We start from the raw sequence: 26,207 nt of genomic DNA, 5'->3' as shown, positions 1-26,207 counted from the left end.
GCCGTGAAAACGGGACGGAGCGGCAGAAGCAGGCCGACAGAGGGTTCCGTTCCTCCGGGTGCTTCCACCGAACTGCTCCAGCGGACTTCAGGTAAGGACGTGATGTTTCTTAAGGGCGTTTGAATGTTATAGCCCGCAGCTTTTATTACTGCGCCACATCTCTTTAAAACAACATTACTGCAGCTTGAAGTTTAAAATTATGTAACATTTTAACAATGTCACAAATGTAGTTTAGAATGATTTAAAAAAAAAAAAAGACTATTACGTGAACCTTCAGCATAAACACCCAACCGAAATGTTAATATTATGGTTTTATGTGATATGGTAGCGTTTTATTTTCTTTCTCTCTCTCTTTCTGTAATTTTTGGTCCCAGCAGCAGCCATGACCCATAATCAAGAAAGTCATGAGCATCGCTGCTGCTGCTGAGGCTGGCTGGCTGGCTGGCTGGATGGATGGCTGGATGGATGGATGGATGGATGGATGGATGGATGGATGGATGATAATGTGCCAACAACATCTAGATTGACTCGGTGTTTCCTCTGGACACGCTGTTTTTAACTATCCTGGTGACCATGTTGCCCTGGGTAACCTCAGTGGTGACCTTTTGTTATTGGTGGACCAGTGTGGTCAGACTCAGTCAGATAAATGAATCTCTTGCGGTACTGCTGTCACTGATGCCGGTGAAGTGAAAGACAATACCGCCTATAAACAGTGACATCTTGTGGCAGTAAAATGCACATCTTTTCTGAGTGCACCCATGAAACAAGTTTTCATGAACTCAATAATAATACATTTAATACCAGAGATGAACAAATCCATCAGAGAAGGATTGGAATAAGCAAAATAAGCAGATTTTCTCGTGCAAACATATTCACATTCACAATTCAAACACCAAAATATATATTTATTTAGCAATTTGTTTGAAAAGAAGGTTGGCAGAAATGTACACATATTTGTTCCTGCCAGCTTTCTTTTTCTTGTCTTACTTTGCATCATTCTTTATTTAAAGATTTCATTAAACTAAGAGCTCCTCATAATTGTTTTTGTCTGTAAATGCAGCAACGATGCAGTCTGATGTGCGTATATGGTCTCAATTAAAATCAAAGGAAATATGCTCTGATGATTAAATGAGAGGATTTTGTCATTTCCTCATCACTTCTTACTCCATCAAATAACATTCAATATTTATTTCTTCTTCTAGCCATAATCAAGCCGCTCAGTTTTTGCTTTGATTGGCTCTGTTTATTCCGCTGCTCATTTTGGCTTGCTAAGGCAGTAGTTTGTAGCTGCCATGCAGGAGTAACATACTCGCTGCTGTCTGTATGGTATTTGCGGTGGTAAAAATTCTCCGGTACCCATTATTCAAATAGTCTGGGAAACAGCATAACTGCGCTACACAACCCCCAGGTTTCACAGTCCCATAATGCATTTGTCACAAGTGGTTTGCAAAATGATCCCATGCCTTTCACCACTGGCACGTTCATCCATTATAATGCGCTCCTTTTTGACTATTCAACCATCAGGTTTGCATACTTCCCCTCAAGCTGAAATCTCTCGTTTGTTTGTCGGGCTGTGGTTTCATTAAAGCATGCAAACAAGGACCTTGCAGATTTAGACGTGGACAGGTTGACTGCAGTTGACATGCTTTGGACTAAAACAGCAAAGAGACGTCACAACACAGCTCCCTTTTCTCCAAAAAGTCTTCACAGATCTGTTAAGAGCAGCTGGTTTAGGGGGCGGGGCCATTTTAGGTGACCACACCCACCTAAAATGGGTGACCACTCCCATTTTAGGTGGGTGTCCTTTGAGATGGATGGTGAAGCTTTGTGTTACAAAGCTAGCACACGTTCAAAACACACTGTCCAACAGTTCATATATTAACCCATTTTTATACTAAAATAAAAATATTGGAGTTAAAATTTCATGTAATTATGAAAATGTAAATACATACACACAATAAACCCATCAATTGTGTACAGAACAACAACAAGATGAATGGCAAGAGAAATTGGTTGTCTTTGTATCTGTTAGCCATACACGTTAGAGAAAGGAATAAAACATTGTAAGTTCATCTAACTTTAATGCCAGTGGTAAAGATGAGTTTGGCTCAATATGAGGTTAAAATTGAATATAAAGGAGGCCAGATGGTGATGATTGGAGGTCATAAATGTGACCCGCCCGCAGACATTATTGAAGGCTGTTGGTCATTTCACTCCTTCTCCATGTTGACCTCTGAATGTTTTGTAGTACAATTATTGAGTTTCACTTGGCGTCACAAATTTGACACCGTGTGAGAGGCTGACATTAGCTTCTGCTTATTTTACTTTTATTGCATGGCTGGGGATGTGTTTTTAAACAATTTTCTATTTCTGAATGTTATGGTTTTGTGTCATGTTGGCATTTGTGTTGTTTTAAATGTTTTTGATGTATTCTGTACAACACCTTGGTCCCTTTGGTCATTTAAAGTGCTTTATGAATAAAGTTAGATTGGATTGGATAGGAAATGGTGCTGTCCCCAACAAGTGTTTCATAACAGTTTATTACTGACAGATCATGTAATTTTATGATTCGGATCAAAGGAATCTACAATTAAGAAGTAGAGTGCACCGATTGCAGTTTTCTGGTTCGTCACTGATACCAATTTGTTTGTCTAAAAAGCTGCAACGGTGTCGCTAAGTTGGCAATACAGGGGTGACTATTGAGGGCTAGTCGTTCAGTCAGCCATTTTCAGGCCTTTTGTGGAGGCAGATAAGATTGGTGGGTAGGATCGGTTTCTTATTTAAGTACCATCCAATATTAAGAAAGTCTGGGCCAGTTTGTTGGTGTGTGCACAGTAAGAAGTCAGTTGGATATCTTGGTTTGATATCATGTCTATCAGATTTGATAAAAGTCGACTGGTTTAAAAGATCTCAGTCAATTCACCCATTAATACTTACACATTCCTATCTCATCCCATACATAGGAACGGAATAAACTTTGTACAAACGGTTGGTAGAAAACTTTATGTTTGTTATGAAAACAAGCCGAATTGCAAAGGTTTGGTGGAAAGATGATAGGACGAAAGCCATCTAAACAAACATCAGAAATACAATTAACAGGCAGAGAAAGAGAAACAAAGTTCATGGATAGCGTTCAGTTGAACTGAATTCGATCATCCAATGGTGACCTTTTAGCCAATTTGCAATGGTTTAAGGTCATATAAAAATGTTTGTTAATGGCTGCACGTCAAAAACAAAATCTTACCAACTACTTTTGGTTTAGTTTCTAGTGCAACTATCTTAGCATCCTTGACATAAGACAAAACTTATAAGATCCAAGAGCTTATTTTAAGTCACTAATTCCTTAATATTAAAGTACTGGTTCCACTGGATGATTATTTCACTCATAACTAGTACTTTTTCATCAATATTAAGGAATTATTGAATTGAAACAAGCACCTATATCTTATTATTATACTACTATAATAATAGTAACATTTCTTATTTTGGACAGTGACAAACTGTGACTGTGAGTAATTCCCTTTGCTAACAGGCAGTGTTTGTTATCAGGGAAATCTCAGTCCATCTGCTCTCTGCAGCTAACAGCTCTCAAATCAAACACCAGCTAAATCAAATTCAGGATGGGGCCATCTCACTACCCTCCTGTTTCTGGAACTGGGCATCCACAGTAATTCTTTCTGGAGCATTGTCTAAGCTTTCATGCAATGTAATAAGATAGCTCTTAGCTCAGTAAGAGCGAATATCTTGCAGTAGTGGATGCATCAAAACAACTCAGTCTACAATGATCAAATATCGATGAGATCAGATGGAGCTAATAAGTAACCTAGCAGAAGAACAATGATAGATAAACCCTAATATACAGTAAGCTATAATAATCCATTTCTGTAACTTCCATTGGAAAGCTTCTGATAAAGGCTGTATTAAAACAGTAGAATATCAGGGAATCAGTTCTGTCCGGCTTTGTCACAGATGAATTTGCGCCGCCATGAAGTGATCCACTAACAGGAAGAGAAATCAGAGTGCGGCAGTCAGCTTCATGAACATCTGTCTCTCCGTCAGGTCAGCATGTCTGGGAAGGTGAGCGCCGAGCAGCTGGAGGAGATCAGGCAGTGCTTCCAGAAAGTCGGTGAGTTCTCTCTCAGATCCTGCAGATACAAGGGCATTTATCGTATTGTTTATCATTTATCATTGTTTCTCACAATAAGAATTTATCGTTGTCATGATACATTATTTTTATTTTTTTTTATCAGTTATTTGTTATTTCTTACATTGTGTGTGAATTGTGAGACAGTTATTTTTTGTTTTTAAGCATATGCACTGACTGATGGCACTTTTTAAATTTCGTTGTTCTTGTGACAATGGCAATAAAGATTTATCTTATCTTGTCTTATCTTATCTTGACAATATGCTGTCTTTGCTACTTTCTCCACTGTTTGTTCGGTGGAAGCATTAATTAATATCAGTAAATTTAAAAATATGACTAAATGTTGTTACTGTACAGCTTAGTGATAAAAGTCACTTTTTAAAGTATGTTGCGTCCTGAAGAAGCCTAGTGTAAATGGAAATAATTTTTAAGAACATTATGTGTTTATGGCGCTATGAATGCTGTGCCATGCAGTTAAGAGTCATACAGTTACTTAAAAAAAGAGTAAGAAATAGTTTTTTTTAACAGAATCTTTATTGTTATTATAATAGTACCACAAAATATCACGATATAATCCTAAGTTCATATCGCCCAGCCCTACATCATCATGTTACAGAATCAATCGTTGATTTTACTCTGATAAAAATGGTTTGGAATCCTGAAATAATTTTCCACTTACTGGGACTTTCTAGCACATTTGTATTAAAAATCTCCCAGTAAATTCAAGAGGTGAGTATGCAGTGTGGTCCAATAGGATTTCCAGAGGGAATCTGGAGGACAAAAAGGCATGAATATCTCAATCTTTAACTCATCTGATCACAGCACACAGTTCCAATTAAAGTCTCGGTTGACTTCATACATTTCCAGTGGAAAGAAAACCCTCTTTCTTAGAGGACCGGTATGCATGTAAATACAGTGTAATGGTTGTCATAGAGATCTAGGTTTTACCTTCGTCATTGTGGGTAGTAGCAAGATAAGTACAAGATAATACCATTGGCTGTTGGCTGCAAGAATTTATCCTTTGGGTTTGTATGAAGTTGTAATCTACCGTTTGATGCTGACAACTTTATTGAGTTCTCATCTTTTGACAAACACATCGACTGCCGCCATTTTATCTGGAAGGTTCACAGCCCTTGTGAGAATTAGAGAGCAGCTGCATTAAACCTCCGTTTCCTCCCCTAACCCCATCCCTGTCTAGATGCGGACAACAGCGGCTACATCTGCGCCTCAGAACTGGGCGACCTGTTCCGGGAGGTGGGCTGTCCGTTGCCTGGATACCAGATCCGGGAGCTGCTCCAGAAACTGGACCGGGACAAAGACAGCCACATCAACTTTGAGGAGTTCACGGCTGTAGGTAACGCTAACTAACTAACTAACTAACTAACTAACTAACTAACTAACTAACTCACTCACTCACTCACTCACTCACTCACTCACTCACTCACTCACTCACTCACTCACTCACTCACTCACTCACTCACTCACTCACTCACTCACTCACTCACTCACTCACTCACTCACTCACTCAACTTAGTGGTTTTATTCACTTTAAATTTGAATGCTAATGGGCTGAAAATTCACCGGTTTTTCTCTTTTGTTGCCATATTTAATTTATTGTTAAATTTGTCATGGATGTAAAAGTTAATAAGTACTAAATGATGGCTTATCTACACTTCTCTTTTTATCATTCATATTCTATTTCATTACTATGAGTACCCATACTGAACTATTTATTATAAGCAAAGCTACGCCAGACCATCATACTACCACCACCATGTTTGAGCTTTGGTATGTCCTCTTTCTGAAACGCTGGATATGCTCTAAGCTAGGTGTAACGGGACACTCAGCTTCCAAAAAGTTTCAAATTTGTCTCGTCTGACCACTGAATATTTTAGTTGGGTATCATCAAGACGTTTTTATTTTTGGCAAATATAAAAACCCTTTGTGTTTTATTTTGGTTTTGCTCCAAAATTTTCCCACGGAGGTAGATTCTACAAAAATAATAAAATGGATGACCATCTTTCCTTTTCTGCTTCTTAAATATAACTTGGATTAAATAATCATCTTTGACAGATTTTTACCCGGGTCTTGTTACATGACGCTTAGTTTTTTTTTTGCTTTTTTTAAGAGATGTATACAAATATCCTCACTATTGCCCTCCTACGCAATTCTGTTTGATTCTCGTCTCTCTTCAGTACACTGTCTCCAATTTCTCTCATTGAACTCAATTTCTCTGGTAGAATTTCAACTGGGCCCATCAGTGAGCAGAAGGAAACATGAATTATGTTATGCAACACTTTAGAGTTGTAGTAGAGCAAGAGGAAGATGTTGTGACCTTACTCCCTACGTGGTTGTTTACAGCACATGCGTTTTCTGGTAAGCTTGTGCGTTACAGACATCACGGCCAAACGTTAGTCACTGGGTAAGAGCCAATTGTCTCTTGCCTCCAGTAAGTAATCCTTTCTCAGTAGCTACAGGTCCAGACCCTCTGTACGAAGCAAAACGTAGAACCAAGCACTGGGTTTTTACCAGGCTACAAAACAACTAATCTGGGTCAAACGTTGAAGATATAAGTAGGTGTTGTGAGTAGAACTGGAAGGTGCTGTGTTATACCTGGTATTTTGTCACACTTACTGATGGATTGATATGTTGATGTACGTTTCTGCCCTCACTCTAACTTGCTGGACCCGACTTTCCCCTGACCTTTCAGATCTTCCTGGAGATGAAGGACGACAAACTGGCTCAGGGTTTCAGGAAGGCTCTCAGCAAGAAAGAGGGTGTCGTAGCCATCAAAGGCACCAGTGAGCTCTCCAGTGAGGGAACTACGCACTCCATCTCTGGTTAGTAGCTGCTTGAAACGATCTGAGCCTGTATCTCGTTAGGTTTGACAGTATTTCAGGTGATGTGACGTAGCACTTGACTTTCATTTCAGAGCAGGAGCGCTTCGCCTTCGCCAACTACATCAACTCATCTTTGGAGAAGGACCCGGACTGTAAGCATGTCTTGCCCATTGACCCTAACACCGGACATCTGTTTAAAGCTGTGGCAGACGGCGTTTTGCTTTGGTAAACCTTATACATCACTTCCTTTTCCCCCTTATTGTACCTTCGTTTTCATATTCTAAACCCTGGTGTCGTTTCCTCTCATTTTTTGCCACAGTAAACTCATCAACTTGTCTGTACCTGACACCATCGATGAGAGGACTATCAACAAAAAGAAACTCACAGCCTTCACCACACAGGTAAGACTCATACGGATGCATATTCACCCAAATCTGGTTGAGTAACGCAGTAAGTTCCCTCTGACTTTGGACCAACAGGAGAACCTGAACTTGGCTCTGAACTCAGCTTCAGCCATCGGCTGCCAAGTGGTCAACATCGGCGCTCAGGACCTAAAGGAGGGCAAGCCTCACCTGGTGCTCGGCCTCCTCTGGCAGATCATCAAGATAGGACTGTTTGCCGATATAAAACTGAGCCGCAACGAAGGTGCAGTACACTCAACTGCGCCTACTGCGCTGGACTCGCTTGATACAAAGTTTCGTTTCCATGTCTTGTTCCGGTCTGAACATCTTTGCATTCGCAGCCCTGGCAGCGCTGCTGCAGGATGGGGAAAGTCTGGAGGAGCTGATGAAGCTCAGTCCTGAAGAACTGCTGCTGCGGTGGGCCAATTTCCACTTAAAGAATTCGGGCATGACCATATCGAACTTTTCTGGAGACATTAAGGTGAGGAGACGTGTGGTTATTTTATGTATTGACACTCATGTTGGGTTGGTAAAAGAATATGTAAACGTTTTGCACCAATTTTCTACTGTCTGTGTTGGTCTTCTTAAAATAGAGTCTGTTTTAGCTGCACAGTTCGTAGAACTATCTGTGTTTCCATTACCACTGTGTGAGGAAACTTTGTTGATATTCTGCTAATGTTGAAAAAACACAAGTTTCCATTGAGCAGATTTATTTTCATAATTCCAATTTGTGCAATTTTTTTGGTCGCTGGAAATGCAGCTGCGGTTGCCTTGGTTAATTGCTCTCCAAATTGCCCCTAGGTATGGGTAGGTTGTTTGTTCTGTGTTTCTCTATGTTGCCATGTGATGGACTGGTGACCTGTCCTGGGTGTACCCCTTCTCTCACCCAATGGCTGCTGGATTCTAGTCTCCACAGGATATTCCCATGTTAACAATGTGAAACTCTCTGTGTTTTCTTTGCAGGACTCCAGGGCGTATTTCCACCTGCTGCAGCAGATCGCTCCAGATGGCAGCAAAGAGGACGTTCCTCGGATTGAGATCGACATGACTGGTCTCTACGTGAGTCTGCAGCTTCAGCAGCTTGCTCTCATTTTCCTCGGGGCGTCTATGCATCCTTAAAATGTCTTCAATTCGTGAAAAAAATAAGTTGGCCTTAAATACGTTCACCTTGATCTCACATTTTGTTGTAAACCCTTGCGATTTATTTATAAGCATTTTCTGTACATTTCTTAAATTCCATTCATAATGGTCTTAAAATTTCTTTAAAAGTCTTACATTTGTGTTGGTGAGATCTACAGACACCTTGTTCCTTTACTTTAGTGATATCACAACATCAATCACCCTACACTGGTGAACACAACAGAAAATGGTGGTCACGTCACGGGAGTCAATCTTGAATCTATTTGCGGTTCAGACTAAACCCAGTTAAGGATGTTTATTGACGTGGCCATTCAGGCCGAATGGAAGCTGTTTATCTTCTTCCTGCTTCCTGTGGGTTATTTTAAGCTCAGGATATCATTCCGTCTGGAGCACATGTTATACGCTGACTTTGTTTTTTTGAGTGGGATTTTAGTATCTTCTTCACCCTCAGGTTCCCACAGGAGACCTGGGAAACAATTTGGAAAAACAAAATTAAAATGAGGGGGATTTCAAACTTAATTCCACGAGGGCAGGAAAAAGGCAGAGTTTCCTTCATTTCAAATCAATCCACACGCAGCATTTTGCTGACTATTTTTTTCTTCCAATCTTTGCAGTCAGATTCAACAACAACTTAAAAGATCATTAGAGTCATCTTTCTTAAGTTATTTATCATTCATAAAGGATGTAATTCACACCCAATAAGACCAGGAAAAATGTTGATTGGCATGTTGGAAAGAAACATCTATACTTTTTGTAGTCATCAACAAACTTCTGGCATAATTTTTGTTTCTTTTTTCAACAGAAATATCAGAATTTATTTTAGCTTGTTAGTTTGCTAGCATTGACTTCACTTGTAGTTGTAGTTTGTAAATTTTCACTTGGGTCAAACTTATAATATCACAACTGTAGCCAGGGGGGGCTTTTGGCCCTTTTCAGCTAATAGCTAACCGTCCTATTAGCTGAATAGGACGGTTAGCTATTCAGCCAACAACCTGCGATTAGCTAAAATCCCAAAATACTTTAGCCTCTTTGTCTATTTTAATAATTCAAACACCAAATATACCCTCATATGCATCAATTCGCACAATGAAAACCGTCCTAGCACTACCGCAGGAGCTAACATTCACAGACTTACTTATTTTCACTGTTAGGATACAGCCACTCAGTGCAAAGGAAATTAAATGGGCCTTCTACATTGACTGCGTTACCAACGACACCCAATAGCGTATCAAGAAGCATTGCTCCTAGGTATGCTAGCTTCCTAAGCTACATTTATTGTCAGTCCACCCCGAAAGAAATGCTTCAAATGTACCAATAAAAGGCCAAAATGTTTGACTGAAAATGATAATACATATAATTGCGCCGCAACAAGTATTTTTTTTCTTCTTGTGTCAATCTTAATAAATTGTCATAACTGTCACAATAAACGAACCTAAAACAAATGGAAATGTTGTTTTTTTATCCTAAAAAGTTCTTGATCTGTGTAGTGGTCATTCGTTCAGGGTTATTGATGAACCTGATGAATGTCAGGTTTCTTGCTCTCAAACCTGACATTGTGTTTGCGTCTCCAGGAGCAAGACCTAAAAAAGAGAGCCGAGTGTCTGCTGAAGCAGGCCGAGCGGCTGGGCTGCCGTCAGTTTGTGACTGCCACCGACATCGTGACAGGAAATGCCAAACTCAATCTGGCCTTCATGGCCACGCTCTTCAACAAGCACCCGGCGCTCACCAAACCCGAAAACCAGGAGTGGAATCTTGAGAGTAAAGCACGGATGCGACTTTCTTGAAACTTTATTTTTCCCACCTGTGTCCAGATTTGTGTGGGCTTTATCATCCTCCTTGACTTTGTTTTAGGTGAGACGAGAGAGGAGAGAACCTTCAGGAACTGGATGAACTCGCTGGGAGTCAGTCCACATGTTCACTACATCTATGGGTCAGTGGCTCTCTTTCTGCCGCGGGGACGTTATTCTGTTCACTGGCTCATCGACGTGTTTGTGTTTGCATGCAGAGACCTGCAGGACGCCGTGGTGATTCTGCAGCTGTATGAAAAGATTAAAGTGAAGGTGGACTGGGACCACAGAGTCAACCTTCCTCCCTTCAAGGGAGTAGGAGGAGGTCACTTAAAGAAGGTCAGTTTGGAAACACAGAAAGACTTGAGTCTGTGAATCGGAGCAGATCTGAATGTGTTTGCATCTTACTCTTCCAACAGATTGAAAACTGCAACTACGCTGTGGAGCTGGGGAAGAACAAAGCCGGCTTTTCCCTGGTGGGAATAGGAGGTCAGGACCTGAACGAGGGGAACGAGACTCTCACCCTGGCCTTGGTGTGGCAGCTGATGAGGAGGTTATATGACTTTTCACTTTCTGGCTCACAGAGTCGACGTCTGCTGAGGATGCTAGGTTGCTATGCAGTCCTGGAGAGGGAGGGGGTGCTGTTTGTCCAGCTTTGAGTCTGAGTAATTAGCATTTTCAGAGGCTTCCTCAACTCTGACAACATATGAACTTTATGGGAAATTTGAGTTTCACTTTGAATATGTGTCATTTTTATTTTTAAAACATTGCAATGTTGGTTATACTGAAGGCTAATAATAATGACCGACATGGTGCAGGTACACTTTAAACGTGCTGGAGGACCTCGGACATGGAGAAGTTGCTGGAGACGATTTAATAATCGCGTGGGTCAATAAGGCTCTGAAGGAAGCTGGCAAGAGTTCCTCCATCAAAAGCTTTAAGGCAAGTGACACAAACCCATACAGTCCCTTTCCCAGTGTTTTATTGGGATTTTATGTGAGAGATGAAACTTAAATAGGACATCAGTTCAAAGTGAAATCAAGAAAAAAAAACACCAACCAGGGAAGCCTTGTGTCATTCTTTAGAAGTTGTATAATTATTAATTAGACTCAACCTGTGTCTAATTTCCTCAAGGGTTTGGTTCAAAGATCCATTGGCAGCGTTAGCATGTCCCAAAAGTTTGTCAAAAGTCTTTAGAGGGATTCAACAAGTGGTGGGCACCACTAACTAAAACGTTAGCTATGCTAACCCTGAAGCACGAGTCAAAACACTAGTTCTGCTAATGCTAAAGTGCTTCCCCAACATAGGACTTAGTAGAAGCTAATGCCAAACATCATGTTGACTTCTATTTGGTGTACCAAATATCATGTTGGTACACCAACATGATATTTAGTAGAAACTAATGCTAAAGTGGTACACAAACATGGCATTTAGTAGAAGCTAATGCTAATGTGCTACATCAACATGGTATTTAGTAGACGCTAATGCTAAAGCGCTAAAACCAACCATGTTAATAGAATGTAAGGGGGCTTTCAAAACAATTCATATAATGAATTTTGGCATGTATTTGTTTAATTAGCACCTCTGTTTGTTCATTTCAGTGTTTTCTTTTGTATACTTCATATATTTGTTACTTGCCATTTGCTCAATAAAGTTTCTTGAAATAAAAGACATAGTGAAGAGAGGAAACAGAACTGTCTTCGCCCACTTCAAAATAAGAGCATGAATATAAACATCTACCTGAAGAATTCTTAACAGTGGATAACCAAAGCTTCAACATAGATGTCAAACTTTATTCATCTGAAAGTTTACAAATCATACAAGTAAATTAATGCTTTAGAAGTTAAAATAAAAATAGAAAAACTAATTTAGAGGAAGCTAAGTGCGCTAAATACTTTCAAAATTAGCAAAATCACTAAGTCGCTAAGCAAAAATTTGCTCCGTTATTAGCGCAGTAGAGGATTAGCGGAATTGTCAACAATAGTAAATAAGCAGCTGGATGTTCATGTATTAGGACGGCCTGAAGCTAATGTTAGAAGTTTTGCTAATTTGCTGTGTGTGCCTCTCTGTTTAGGACAAAGCCATTAGCACCAGCCTTCCAGTGCTGGAACTGATTGATGCCATTCAGCCGAAGAGCGTGAACTTTGACCTGGTGAAAAGAGACAATCTCTCAGATGAAGATAAACTGGACAATGCCAAGTAATCACCTCTAACAAACCTGAACATGCAGCGGGGCTAAGAAGCTTAGTTTTTTGCCTCGTTGGAGATTAACAAATAGTTACTTTTACTTAGCAAGATGTTACCATAGTAATCCTATGTTTAAACCTTTCTTGCCCCAGGTATGCCATCTCCATGGCGAGGAAGATCGGCGCTAAAGTCTACGCCCTGCCTGAGGACTTGGTAGAAGTCAACCCTAAAATGGTGATGACCATCTTTGCCTGCCTGATGGGGCGGGGCATGAAGAAGGCTTAAAGAGCAGCGCGTACACATCTACACACACATGCACGCACGCACACACACACACACACACACACACCGACTGTCTTCACCTGCTGAGACATAAAGGCAGTGAACACGGTGTAGAAGTTTGTTCTGACTTTCTGTCTTTAAACAGAAAGAGGAAGCTAAAGCTAAAACGTCAAAGGTTCAAACATCATACTTCCTCACTTTAGCATTTAGGTTTAAAATTGATTGTTCATTTCAGAGACCATTCTCTCACCTGTAGAGAAAAGTAGAAATAGTGTCTTTAAATCTGAAAGTTGCGACACATGGGGAACATCGGGGCGATTCTTTTTCCAGTTTCCGGTTGTGTGATGGGTTTTTTCTCCTCTCTCGTCTTATCTTTATATTTTCCGGGGTTTTTTCTATGATATCCTCCTGTGTCACGGCTTTCTCAGTTCTTCGGTGTGCCAGCCTGTTCACAGGATAAGCGTTTATCACAATTAAGCCATATTGCTCTTCACAGAAAGCCTTTTATTGTGAAATTTGCAGTCTGACAGAAGCCTTGTTATGTCATAGATGGTCTGTAAGCTGAAAGTCATTTATTAGTAAACCTGATTTTACTGGGATAAGAGCTGGATGCAGCGATTCTGCACGATGACTGAAACTATCCAACAAAATCCATCCAAAAGTTTTACTTTATTGTGTATTTTAAAAGACAGGACGATCACATAAAAAAAAATCAAGTTTGGGTATTTTCTGTTGACTTCTAAATAAAAAGAAAAATCTTGTTGATAACTGAAAAGTGTTGCACTTATAGCGAAAGATTATTTCATGCTGATGGATTTCTAAGTGATGCTGTTTTCATAGAATGTTACAACAATACAGTTAATAAATAAGAGCTGCAGGTCAGTCTAAGCAGAATTTATTGTTCATTTTAAATCTGTGTTTATATTCTCACCCCTATTAACACTGTAGCTGTAATATCAACAAGGGAAAACGATTCACAACCAAATTACGAACGAATGGTGAAACTCATCATGTTGCTGCGTCTTCATACATTCCACTGCTGCTGTAGCTCCACTAATATTCACTACAGTTTCCTGCCTTACAATCATTTCATTGTAATGTAAATTGCTTTCAAATACACTCTACTGAGAATGACTGTACAATCAGATCTCTTATCTCAAATAAATACCTTTTTTTCATTTGTCTTCGCAGTCTTCTTTGCATTATTGTGAATAAATGTCCCACTAGAATATATGTTATATGCCCACTACATAGTGAAGCTGTTATTGTTTATTTGAAAAATGACCACAATTCACTGCATTTATCAGGCACAGGTATCACATTTTTTCTCTATTCACTGTACATATTTGATAGGTTTCTACGCGTCCAGCATCAGTTTCAGCCATGTTGATTTGGGTTTTGTCCAGAACATGCAGTTTGATGCCAAAATGTTACCATGTTCAGCTAATCAACAGATAGCATGAGACAAACTTCCACTGCTGTACTGATGATCTATACATCTTGATGAATTCTGATGGGTTTAATTAGTAAACTTTTATTAAGGAAAGATAATTAAGAATTAACTTTGGACAAAACGTTTGGCTCTCTCTTCCCTAATCGTCCGGGTCCTTAGCGGGTGACGCTCTCAGTGAGGAAACCACAACACTGCGTGTTGACGTCACAGAATCACAGAGTTTAATCCCATACAAAGCAACGCATGAATCAAACAAAGCTGCAGAGGAACAGAGATATGCATTCTTTACCTTATAGAAACAAAGACAGACAAAAAACAAAACAAAAACGAACAAAAAGCAAAGACACGTCTTTGGAGAGAGCCAATGCAAAAAAAGCAAAAATAGTGGCCGCTCTGAATTTTTAGTGCTGACACGAAGTTTTATACTATAGGCGTGTTTCTTCTATTTAATATATGCACTCAAGGCGTTCCTCTAGTTGCCCAACTGGAAACTCCCTTAGGCACTCAGAGAAACTTAGGAACTCCCCCTAATTTACGGCAAAGATCAAAGGGCCATCTGGTCTCTGGTACAACAAAAGAGCGAACCGCTGTGCCCTGACCCCCTGTGATTCTACGGTCATTCTGGGTACAGAACAACCTGAGATAAAACTTCACAGATACCTGTGAAATCTAAAGTCTCTCTCTCCCAAGCTCCATTTATTGCCCTGCAGGAAAATGCTAATTTTATGGCCTCCTATGCTGTGGCCGCACAGCGGGAGGCCCCATTGAGTGATCTGCATTTGGCCCCTGTCTGTCTGGTTCAAAATAAGAGTGTTGAATATACCTTTTACACATGCCGTAAAATTAACTGTATTAAACACTAAAAATAATCATTTTTCCTCAACACTTTTTAAGCCAATTTGAATAAATTGAACTTTACAGCACTGTTTGATAACCATGATCGAGTTGGACGTATGTATGTATGTACCCTTATAATGAAGTACTTTGAGACGACGTGTTATGAACTGGTGCTTAACAAATAAAATTAATTGAATTGAATTGCGTAGTCTTAGACCTGTATTAAAGGGGCGGTACTATCTGATTTCCAGGCAAAATATTCTAGGCAGTATGAACTCTAACCTTTTCATTTGACGTTGTTCTGCTCTAGAAAGCAGGATGTGTGACGTTTCCAATCACTTGTACCCACAGATCACCGCTTCCTTCCTTTTGGTCTATGCTTCTATTATTTACAACTAAACATAATCTGCTGAGCGTTACCTTTTTATCAGTCAAATTAAAGGTAGAAAAATGTTTCTCTTCCACATGGAGCATAAATGATGTTTCCTGACAGAAATAATCAGATGTGGGCATGAAGACATTTGTCAGCTTCTGAAACCTCGTGGAGAAAACACGAAGACACAATCGCAGCCCAGAGGCCACTTCAAACAGGGTCCTTGAATTCAGATGAGCTTGGTGGTTTAAAAGGAACACGCACACACATACACACACACATGTACAATTTACAATTTAAATTATGCTTTTTCAAGTGCACCATGTGATCATCCCTTTTATTGGTTACGTTTGCCCGCTTCATCCATTTCAGCCGTCCTCTGTGTATTCGTCTGTCCATTATGCCGACTGTAATGAGAGGCTTGAAAAAAGCTGCACACACAGAACCAGGTGGAAACTGATCAACTGAACATGAGGATTGATTTGGAGATTTGACCGCAGGAAACGTCTGGAGGACAGAGGATCGATCAGGTTAGTGAACTTGTGCCATGTTACTCTCTCTTCATTTCCTGCCCATCAGCTTTTTGCTAAGCCGTTTCTGTGGCGATGCCTGGTGCAGCATGACCTCATCATGACCTTCTTTTGCTGATTCCTGTATTTTTTATATTTTTTTTATTATTTTTTATGTGACTGTGAAGCTTGTTTTGAACATATTCATATATGACCCAGTGTCTGTTTGGTGTCACCGTTCTAACACAACAGATAAAAGAGCAGAACCACGTTGTGTTTTTGTGTGAGCAGCATGACGGGTCCGCTGCACGATTCCCACAGGTTGTCTGTGAAAACATGGACGGAGGAGGATAGTGATCGTGCTGAGAGCACACTTAGCAGGTACCCCCACCCACACACACACCCACGTTTGCGCGGCTATCTTTGTGGGGACTTTCCATTGACTTCCATTCATTTCTACAGCCTAAACCTTACCCTTACCCTTTTCCTAACCCTATCCATTACATACCTAACTCTAACCAAAACTCAATTCACACCTTAGTCTTAAATCTGACCCCGGACCCAAAAACAGCATTTCCCCTTGTGGGGACCAGGTTTCGGTCCCCACAAGGAGCAGTGGGTCCCCACAACGTAGTACCGTATATGTCAGGAAAATGGTCCCCACAAGGTATTAGAAACAAACGCGCGCACACACACGCCCCCCCCCACACACACACACACACACAGACTTTTAAAAGGATGTGTGCTTTTTATGTATTTTTGAAATAAGTGTGGCTTGGTGCTATGGTTAACTGAGCAACCAAAATCACCTGCTGCTGCTTGAATTAAAGTGTAAGGATTTGAGTTCTTCTGTGTGATTTTTTTTTTTTTTTTTAGGATTTTGTGTCAGTTGAGTCTCTGTGTTGTCCCGTCTCTCCCTTGACTGATCCCAGCTGTGTCTAGTTCCCTTGATTACCCCCTGTGTATTTATACCCACCTGTGTTTCTTGTTCTCTGTCAGGTCCTTGTCTGCTCTGTCTGTGTCTTCAAGTCGAGTCCAGTTACTACCAGTGTGAGTAGTAACTGGCAGTATTATTGAGACTTTCATCATTAAATCATCATTGGCTCCACTTTAACATGGGTCTACCGCTTTTCTCCTCACCATCTACACCCCACTTCATGACATAAAGTATAATTTTACTATTAATCAAAGTAATCTGAATTTACAAGTAGGAGTGAACCGAAAAAATCTTAGGCTATCGATATCCGATATTAACGTTGCTCTTGTGGCCCATAACCAATACTTACTGATATTGTATGTATAAGGGCTGAAACAACCGATCAGATTAATTGTAATGAATCAATCCTTGAAATAATTAACTAATTTGGTAATTGATTAATCGCTAACTAGAGCGTACAGGCTCCAAAAAAAGGCCATTTGCTGAAAGAACAAATCACACTGGGCGGCAATTCAGTCAAAACTGTACAAAAAAAAAGAGAGAAAAAAATAAGTTCAAATCACTTTGAAGCTGCAGCAACTAATGACAATGGAAAAATTTACAGTTAAAATAATTAGCCAATTAGAAACAAGAAACGGGCAGCGAGAGAGGCTGGACATAAGTGCAACTGAGGACCCCAAGAGGCCGACAGATGAACTGCAAAAATAAAACAAGAAATGATGCAACTGAAAGCTGTTAGACACGGAGACGGGTCAATGTTTAAACCACAAAAAAAATATCCATAAAAACGTTGGAATATCATTGCGGCCTCACAAGGACTTAATGCAGTTATGATAATTATAGAAAAGTAAATGGTTTGTGCTTTATGTCCTTATACAGATGAGCTCCAGTCATTTGGGAATGTGTGTTGAGTCAGTGTTTCAGACATTGAAACATTGACTCGGGATAAATCAACATCCTGTGGGTTATTCCAGTATTTTCTGTGTTTCTGGATGAATAGGGGACAGTCGATATGTGATGACACTTCTTCAGAGCTGCAGCGAATGGCCGCCATCGAAAGGAATTCCCAGAGTTCCTTTCGAGGCCGGGGGGCGCTGTCCAGGTACGACTAAAGGCTTTTACTAGAATATCCATGAGTAGTGCTCACGTAAGCAGTAGGTACCGTCTTCTATTTATTTTCTATTTCAGAATCAATAGTCAACAGTCCAGACGTTGACTAATGTTGATCTGTAAAGACTATTTCATAAGTATTCCTGTACTTTGTCTCTGTAGAATAGTGAGTATGGTGATGACTCTGAGGGAATGGGCCCAGAAGAGTCTGGCCGAGGGGACGGAGCGGCCCGACTCCTTTTTGGAGCGCTTCAGGGGCCCGGCCAACACGGACCTACAGGCCCCGCCCAGCAGGATCAGCCACACCCACACTGGTTCCGAGACAGAGAATGAAGTCCGACGCTCCCGACGCACGTAAGTCGCCAAACGACCGTCCAACTCAGCTTGCTCTCAACGTGCCGACCCTGATTTGATTCACTCTGCGTTTCTGACTCTTTCTGTCAGGAGGAGGAGGAAGTGGAAGGTTGTGGTTTTATCCCCGTCTGATGATGCCTACTACAACTGGCTGATAGTGATTGGAGCAGCGGTTTTTTATAACTTCACCCTATTAGTTGTGAGGTAGGGAGATGTTATTGCAATAAATATTAAAATAGCTGCATTCCAATTGCGCAAATTAGAATTATTTAATGGAAACACGCCACTTTCTAGCGCAATGTTTTTGTGCTTCAACTTCAACCTTTTCGAAAATGTTTTATTGCGCAGCTACAACGGAAACACTTTTTTCTTGTCACGAGTAACCGGATGTTACTCCTGACCGAAAAGACGACGAAGAAGAAGACAGTCTTTTGTGGGCTCTAGTGTCCCTTATATTATAGTGGGCTGACAGGGAAGGAGAGGGGGGAAGACATGCGGCAAATGTCGTGGGGTCTGGGAGTCGAACTCGCGACGGCCGCATCAGGACTGAAGGCCTCCAAATATGGGTCACGCTAACCACTACGCCACCACGGCACGCCCATGAATGTTCTTTTAATGACTTATTCAGGTGTGATTTTAATTGCGGTTTTGTGGGAGATCTTGTTGTTTTCAGTTATGTGTATTCACTCTATCCCTGTTTTACTGAAGGGCCTGTTTTGATGAGCTTCAGATGAAAAATGTTCAGGTGTGGTTAGTCCTGGACTACATCTGTGATGGAGTCTACATCCTGGATATTGCTGTCCGTCTCCACACAGGTACCCAGTTAGTAATCTGACAGAAGCAATAGTCTCTGTGTTGCTGTCAGAATAGAAATCCTTATTCAGTGATGTAGATTTTCATTTACATGGTTTGTTTTGGTCCGCATCCTTTCTCCTGGGCATTGTTTGTTTATATGTCAAGGTTTTCTAGATCAAGGCTTGTTGGTGAAGGACGTGCGTCGTCTGAGAGAAACCTACATCCGAACGCTACAGTGCACCCTGGACATCTGCTCCATCCTCCCCACGGACCTCCTGTACCTCATAGCCGGGATGAGTTACACGCCTCTTCTCCGGTTCAACCGTCTGCTGCGGATGTCGCGCCTCTTCGAGTTCTTTGAACGAACAGAAACACGCACGAGTTATCCCAACGCGTTCCGCATCTGCAAGCTAGTCCTGTATATCCTGGTCATCATCCACTGGAACGCCTGTGTGTACTACAGTTTCTCCAAAGTCCTGGGTCTGGGTTCCGACTCGTGGGTGTATCCCAATGCTTCCGACCCCGAGTTTGGCTCGCTGGCCAGAAGCTACATATACTGTCTGTACTGGTCCACTCTGACACTCACCACCATTGGCGAGACCCCTCCGCCTGTCAGAGATGAGGAGTACCTGTTCTTGATATTTGACTTTCTGGTAAGATCGTCATCCCCAAACATGCCGTCCATTGAGTGAACCTGTCCACTGAAGACCGGTCTGTTGGTGTTTCTGTCCCAGGTTGGCGTTCTGATTTTTGCCTCCATTGTTGGCAACGTTGGATCCATGATCTCCAACATGAATGCAACGCGAGCGGGCTTTCAAACCCGTGTGGATGCCCTAAAACATTACATGCACTTTAGGCATGTGAGCAAGGTCCTGGAGCAACGTGTCATTCGCTGGTTTGACTACCTCTGGACCAATCAGAAGACGGTTGATGAGCAAGAAGTGCTGAGGAGTTTGCCAAACAAACTGCGAGCAGAGATCGCCATTAATGTCCACCTGGACACATTGAAGAAGGTAAACTCCCCTAAACTCCTCTGACATCAGCTTATTCAAGTCTTCGATGCCTTATATTTGCATAACTATCTACATATCATCATTTTGCTCTGTCTATAACAGCAGTGTCAAACTCTAGTCGTCAAGGGCCGGTGTCCTTCAACTTTTAGATGACCTGACTCCAATGGTAACTCATTATCAGAGCTCCGTAGCATTTGACTCTGTACTAGTGAAGCAGTTTTGCTACTTAATTCAAGTGTTTACGACAAGGGAGGCATCTACAAGTTGAAGGACTTTGGCTTTTGGCTGGAGTTTGAGTCCACTGGTCTGGAATGTTCTTTAACGTTCATAAAAACGCTCATCAGAACCTGAATTCTGAATCCCATTTGTCCATAAACTGCCGTGTCTTAAATATTGTCTGTATCTGTGAATGTGTGCGTGGATCCAGGTGCGTATTTTCCAGGATTGCGAGGCCGGTCTCCTCGTAGAGTTGGTGTTAAAACTTCGGCCCCAGGTGTTCAGTCCTGGTGACTACATCTGCAGAAAGGTCTGTACTTCCTCTGAAGATGTTATCATTTGTTGGTCTTGGAAGAATTGCTAGTATCTGTTGAACTGTGATGGTTGACAGAATAGCCAAAACACACTAAAACAGTCCAGTTATTTTACAACATGGGACTCTAATACCGCTGCTTTGTATCCTAAAGCGTTTCGCATTGCTAGCTCCTTCTCGTGAACAACATGTCTACTACATAAATAACAGAAAGAGACATATCTACCATATTTTCTGGACAATAAGTCACACTTTTCTCATAGCATCTTCAAGTTGCTACTTGTAGCCTAGAAAATACGGCACATTGTTTTCTAGTGATGGACACAACACCATATCTATTTACAAAATGCTCCTGTAACATAGACAAGGGTAAATATTGGATTTTTACAGTATGATAATACACTTAAATGTTTCAGATAATTATATAAATTTTAATATTAGATTATTTCAATTGTTAAGGAAGATAGTTAAGTCGAGTATATTTCTATAATACGCTTCAGCAACAAGGCAGTTGAAAGTGCTTTAAATCATAAAAACATCATACAGTCATCAATTATAAAATAAGCAAAAAACATTATATTTTGTCAAACGGCATTATTAAATATGTTCATCAATGTTCCTGTTACTGCTAATCAAATCACCTTTTATCAAATAGGCTTTCCAATCCCATCTGGCATGGTTTTTTAATTTTTTTTGTCTTTTTGTTTAGATGGAAAAATCAATTATTTTACAATACATCTTTAAGATAATACATTATTATAGAGAAATAACACAGTATTTTATAGATGTAAACCAACAGTATTTAATTTTTCTCTATTTGGTGCTGCGTGGTTATGATAGTGTGAGTTAGATTTCTGCCGCTGGGCATTTTTACCTTCAAACTCAAAATGAGTTTCAAGATATGCATTTCTTCTCATCAGACGTAGGTCTTAACGTTTATTTGCTCCAACTCAGTTATGTTTGCGTTGTGGCTAAAAATTATAGCTGGGGGTAGTTTGTCTCTTAATTATTAATGATTGTTTTTGCAGGTTTTTAAGCATGTCTTCGTTCTTTTGCAACTTTAAAATGGCTTACGGAGGAACCTTCGTGAAATTGTCTCTGCTTTTTCTGAGGGCGATGTGGGCAAGGAGATGTACATCATCAAAGAGGGCCACCTGGCGGTGGTGGGGGACGACGGAGTCACCCAGTTCGCTGTGCTGACCGCAGGGAGCTGCTTCGGAGAAATCAGCATCCTGAACATCAGCGGCAGCAAGATGGGGAACAGGCGCACCGCTAACATAAGGAGCCTGGGCTACTCTGACCTCTTCTGCCTCTCCAAACAAGAGCTGATGGAGGCTCTGCAGGAGTTCCCCCACGCCAGGGCGCAGCTGGAGCAGAGGGGGCGGGACATCCTGCAGAAGGAGGGGCTTCTGGAGGAAGTAAACGTGTTGGCCGGAGAAGAGCTGGAGGAGAAGATGGAGAGGCTGGAAACCAGTCTGGACCGTCTGCAGGTCAGTGTAGCGGTTTTTTATGAAACTTTATCAGTTTTTAAAATTTTATCTTTTTCTAATTTTCATGATGGTTTTTATTTTTATTAAAACAAAACTGACTCCTGAAAGCCTGTCAACAACTGTAACGAATTATTTTCAGACGTGTTTGGCGCGCCTGCAGAGTGAGTTCAACTCCTCCCAGCTCCGGCTGAAAAAGAGACTCACGGCCCTCGAGCGCAGCATCACCACGGCAACCACCGGCAGCGGCTTCCTGTCGGATGCCGACGGCAGCGAGAGCGTTTCCGGCTGCGACTTCGTACGAAGCGAAATCAACATCCGGCTCTGAATGGGGGCGTGTCGCGGTGGCGTAGGGGTTAGTGCGACCCATGTTTGGAGGCCTTGGGTCCTCGACGCGGCTGTCGCGGGTTCGACTCCCGGACCCGACGATATTTGCCGCATGTCGTCCCTCCTCTCCTTCCACCTTTCCTGTCAGAACTACTTTCATATAAGGGACACTAGAGCCCACAAAAGAAAAACAAAAAACATCCGGCTCTGAAGACTCACCTCACGCAGCTGTCAGCAAATACTGTTATTTATTTTGTTTTATTTTCAGCAATTCGATACATAGACTTAAAATAAAGTAAATCCCAATACGGACCACAATTTTTGGATTTTTATTTGCTGAAAACAAACAGAAAAGCGCACAGTGTTTCATTTTACGCTTGTTTTTCTGTGCGACATAAAATACTTTGTAAAGTGGAAGGATTGTTGGGTATAAAAACTTTTTTTTTTCTCAACAAACTTCTACTCTTCTGGATTTAACCATCTTGCAGATAAAATCACAAATGTAAACTAACATACAGCATAAATAAATCTTTATAATGAATTGAGTAGAAATAAAATCCCATCATGCTTTTAGTTAGAACTACGAATAAATACTTTAGTTAATAGGGATCTTTTTTTGTTTGATCTTGTTTTACTCTTTTGTATTTGTCCTAATGACGACGTTATTGCCTTAAGAATCCCACATAAACCTTGTATATAATTTAAGATCATAACTTAATATGTCTCAGCATGAAGGCTGTGTGAAAGTGTGCGTTAAGGACACTGACACCTGTGTAATGTGGTAACTCTGTAACCTGGAGTCAATGTTAGCAAGCAAGTGGCTTCTGATCAAAGTCCAACAGCACAAGTCTGCAAGGTAAGAGGAAGTGACTTCAGCAGACAGAGAACTCTCCAGGTTGAAAAGGTAAAATAATTCATTTGCTGTTTGTTCAACTCGGTTTTTTAACCTGCTTCCAATCCAACATGCTGCTGTTTTATGCAGTGAAGCTTGTTTTCTCGCTAGCTGACGCATTCTGCAGAGAAAAGCTTCAGTTTGGATCACCTAGTTTGGCCTCATGTACACACACACATGCAGGTAGATTTCCTCCGTGCTTTGAAATAATTTTCCACTCCATTTTCTGTTTGTTTGTGGGTTGTTTTTTTTTTTAGCAATGCAGTTAATATCTCTGGTGCTGGGTGTGATGCTGGTGTCTGCGGTGTCTGCTGCAGGCCAGGTAAGAGTTTATCTTTGTGTGTGCATTCATTTTCTTTTCATTTGCATCAGTAAAATCATCAACTATAAGCAGACACATTCAAACGTGGGCAGAGTAGAGAGAAATTGTACTCAAGTAAGTGTTTCACATGATTGTGAAATCTAATGAAAACGATTCACGATTTTCAGCTTATTTTTAACTAATAAAAATCTGGAAACATTACAAGCTGGGCTAAATGTTAGAAAGAGTTTACAGGGGCAGTAGCCCAGGGCACCAATTATTGGGGGGCGGGCCACAAAACCTTTTTCTTTATATGGATGCATGTTTTGAAAACATTGCACTTTATTTTAGAGTTACAGGTCCACATCAGGTGAGCTGCAATAATATTCTGGGATTTTTAAGAATATAAACAACACTCAAGTGTTTCAAAAGTTATTTAATAATTTTTTTGGGGGTTGGGGGGAGGGTAACAACCTGAAGCTACTGGGACATATTAAACTCACCATAATCAGTTGGTATAATCAACTCAGACCCGGTTTATTTATAGAACTACCTATTAATGTATTGTAAATTGCATTAGGGAAGTAAAGTTTCTTTAGAGGATAGGGCACCAAGACGGTTTCCAGCCCATGGGCCTACATGGTTGTAAATCCGGCCCTGCATATGTTTGTAATCAACACTGTATTCATCCATCTATGTTGCAGCCTGGTTTCTTAGAGTCCATCATGCTGTCCATCCAGCAGCGTCCCTGGCTCATGGGCGTCTACGTCTTCGTCGTTGGACTTCCCCTCGTTCTCTTCGTCAGCTTCATGTGGCCTGACAAGGTACGTTATGACTACATTGTTGATATTCTCTGGGTAAGTAGCACAGCTGCAAACCTTGGAACTGTGTGTCGTGTTTTAAACGTAGAGGTTCGGCCCACCCGACCAGCCATATTACTACAAGAAAACGGATGATGCCCAACCAGACGACCCTGAGGTCTCCCCGCGGAGGAAATCGGCAAAACCCAAAAGTAACAAAGTCTCTCAGATTTTTTTTAAAAATCACGTTTGTCATAGTTTCCAAACTGAAACAAATTGATAATTATTAGCTTTTATGAAGGTGTAGTTATTTATGATTATTATAGCTGAACATACATTCACCGCCTGAGAAAACAAACATTTTGTGTGTGTGTGTGTGTGTCTGTGTTTGCATAGGATCGCAGATCAGTGAACAGAGCTCCGCAGAGGAAACATCAACTCACAAGAGATTGCTGAGCAAACAGTAATGCTCTCAGTGTGACTAACCTTACTGTTATTGTAAAACTGCTGCTGGGGCTGGAGCGGTGCAGTCAGGACTCAGTCATGTATAACTTAAGCTTCTGACTGTAATGAGGACAAATTAGAAGCTGCTCTGAGCCTCACATACGTGAATAGATCTGCAGCTTACATTTCTTTTAGTAATCGATTAAACTGTCGATTTTTCTGACAATTAGTTGGTTATCCTGACGATTAATCGCATAAAAAAATTTGCACATTTTGCTGATTTTTCTCTTCTTTTTTTTTTTTACACAATATTAGGAATACATGAAAAATGCAAATAAACAAACATTGCAATTCCCTTTTCTAAATAAGAAAATAAATCTTTCATTGCCTAAAATGCAACAACTGCATTACTTTTTACTATAAATGATCATTTGTAGTAAAAAAAAAAACATCAACATGTGAGAAGCTCAGCCCTTTCTGCTCAACTTAACATCAATAGAGTATTAAGCTAATCTGTTGACTGTTTTAGGCTAACGGAGTAAAAACTGAACAGCAAAAGGAGCTGATTGTTTATTTTAACAGTTTTGACTCAGTTACTACCCTGAGTGTGTTGTTCTTTCAGCAAATGGCCTGTAATTGAGATTGTATTTAGTTAGTACGTCGTTAGCGATTAATCGATGACTCGACTTGTTGATGATTATTTCAATAATCAATTAATCACAATTAATCTGATTAATCGTTTCAGCCCTAGACGTGACTACGACGTATGCTGTCTGATTGCTAAATCTGAATAATATTCAGCAGGCTGTTTGTCCTCATTAAAATGTAAATGAAAACACATAAATGTGACATTTCAAAGTTAATTATAGATTTACATATTTTATTTTATGTAAACATCTCATTTCCTGTCAGAAACATATGTGTTGGCTGGGTAAAAATATCATTTTTATACATTATAAATTAATATTTCCTAGGTTAATTGCAGTTTTTCAACCACACATTTAGATTCACCAGTCTAAATTCACCTTCAGCATCCATTACAACGTTTCAGTTTATGGTAATATTCTTCATTAATCACAAAAGAAGACAAGATGCTTTCTGTATCAGATACTAAGTTCTATTTTTCTAATACTTGTTTCATGCAATAAAATGCTAATTATTTTCAAAGTCATTCATTGTTTTTTCTGTATTTTTTCATTTTTTTTATTAATATTCTCTCTTTTTGCCTCTCACAGTTCAGATGCTGCTATAATTAAAAAAAAAAA

General features: G+C 40.5%; 3 protein-coding genes across 5 annotated transcripts; all 3 read left to right on the top strand.

Moving 5' to 3' along the window:
* LOC102220547 (plastin-2-like) lies at window positions 1–13,965 on the top strand. 2 transcript variants are annotated; one of them, XM_005807606.3, is made up of 16 exons: window positions 1–91; window positions 4,060–4,126; window positions 5,343–5,494; window positions 6,855–6,984; window positions 7,077–7,209; window positions 7,304–7,385; window positions 7,464–7,629; window positions 7,727–7,866; window positions 8,349–8,444; window positions 10,097–10,283; window positions 10,377–10,455; window positions 10,531–10,651; window positions 10,732–10,865; window positions 11,131–11,254; window positions 12,387–12,511; window positions 12,652–13,965. In XM_005807606.3, exons 2-16 carry the CDS (start codon window positions 4,066–4,068, stop codon window positions 12,782–12,784), a joined length of 1,863 nt encoding a protein of 620 aa, XP_005807663.1. In that variant the 5' UTR covers window positions 1–91; window positions 4,060–4,065; the 3' UTR covers window positions 12,785–13,965. The 2 variants fall into 2 exon arrangements, with proteins under 2 accessions (XP_005807663.1, XP_023184625.1); XM_023328857.1 differs by lacking the exons at window positions 1–91; window positions 4,060–4,126 and having other exon boundaries at window positions 5,409–5,498.
* Window positions 13,966–15,829: 1,864 nt separating this feature from the next.
* On the top strand, window positions 15,830–22,591 carry LOC102223146 (cyclic nucleotide-gated cation channel-like). 2 transcript variants are annotated; one of them, XM_023328302.1, is made up of 11 exons: window positions 15,830–15,974; window positions 16,245–16,334; window positions 17,891–17,992; window positions 18,163–18,354; window positions 18,445–18,558; window positions 19,063–19,169; window positions 19,315–19,802; window positions 19,884–20,162; window positions 20,590–20,688; window positions 21,804–22,181; window positions 22,321–22,591. In XM_023328302.1, the coding sequence occupies exons 2-11, from the start codon at window positions 16,246–16,248 to the stop codon at window positions 22,504–22,506; spliced, it is 2,034 nt and encodes a 677-aa protein (XP_023184070.1). In that variant the 5' UTR covers window positions 15,830–15,974; window position 16,245; the 3' UTR covers window positions 22,507–22,591. The 2 variants fall into 2 exon arrangements, with proteins under 2 accessions (XP_023184070.1, XP_023184071.1); XM_023328303.1 differs by having other exon boundaries at window positions 16,206–16,334.
* A 523-nt stretch (window positions 22,592–23,114) lies between these two features.
* On the top strand, window positions 23,115–26,113 carry LOC111606900 (calnexin-like). The gene is made up of 5 exons (XM_023328321.1): window positions 23,115–23,409; window positions 23,655–23,719; window positions 24,403–24,522; window positions 24,608–24,710; window positions 24,895–26,113. Exons 2-5 carry the CDS (start codon window positions 23,657–23,659, stop codon window positions 24,963–24,965), a joined length of 357 nt encoding a protein of 118 aa, XP_023184089.1. The 5' UTR covers window positions 23,115–23,409; window positions 23,655–23,656; the 3' UTR covers window positions 24,966–26,113.
* The last annotated feature ends 94 nt before the right edge of the window (window positions 26,114–26,207 follow it).

This window comes from Xiphophorus maculatus, chromosome 23, assembly GCF_002775205.1.
Source record: "Xiphophorus maculatus strain JP 163 A chromosome 23, X_maculatus-5.0-male, whole genome shotgun sequence".
Lineage (NCBI taxonomy): Eukaryota > Metazoa > Chordata > Actinopteri > Cyprinodontiformes > Poeciliidae > Xiphophorus > Xiphophorus maculatus.
This window is presented reverse-complemented; position numbering and strand designations above follow the sequence as displayed.

Coding starts and splice junctions, on each gene's coding strand:
- LOC102220547 (XM_005807606.3), top strand. CDS start 4,066: ATGTCTGGGAAGGTGAGCGCCGAGCAGCTGGAGGAGATCAGGCAGTGC. Junction 7,210..7,303: donor GCAGACGGCGTTTTGCTTTG/GTAAACCTTATA, acceptor TTTTTGCCACAG/TAAACTCATCAACTTGTCTG. Junction 7,386..7,463: donor TCACAGCCTTCACCACACAG/GTAAGACTCATA, acceptor TTGGACCAACAG/GAGAACCTGAACTTGGCTCT.
- LOC102223146 (XM_023328302.1), top strand. CDS start 16,246: ATGACGGGTCCGCTGCACGATTCCCACAGGTTGTCTGTGAAAACATGG. Junction 18,559..19,062: donor TTCACCCTATTAGTTGTGAG/GTAGGGAGATGT, acceptor GTTTTACTGAAG/GGCCTGTTTTGATGAGCTTC. Junction 19,803..19,883: donor TCTTGATATTTGACTTTCTG/GTAAGATCGTCA, acceptor TTTCTGTCCCAG/GTTGGCGTTCTGATTTTTGC.
- LOC111606900 (XM_023328321.1), top strand. CDS start 23,657: ATGCAGTTAATATCTCTGGTGCTGGGTGTGATGCTGGTGTCTGCGGTG. Junction 24,523..24,607: donor GCTTCATGTGGCCTGACAAG/GTACGTTATGAC, acceptor TTTTAAACGTAG/AGGTTCGGCCCACCCGACCA. Junction 24,711..24,894: donor GAAATCGGCAAAACCCAAAA/GTAACAAAGTCT, acceptor GTGTTTGCATAG/GATCGCAGATCAGTGAACAG.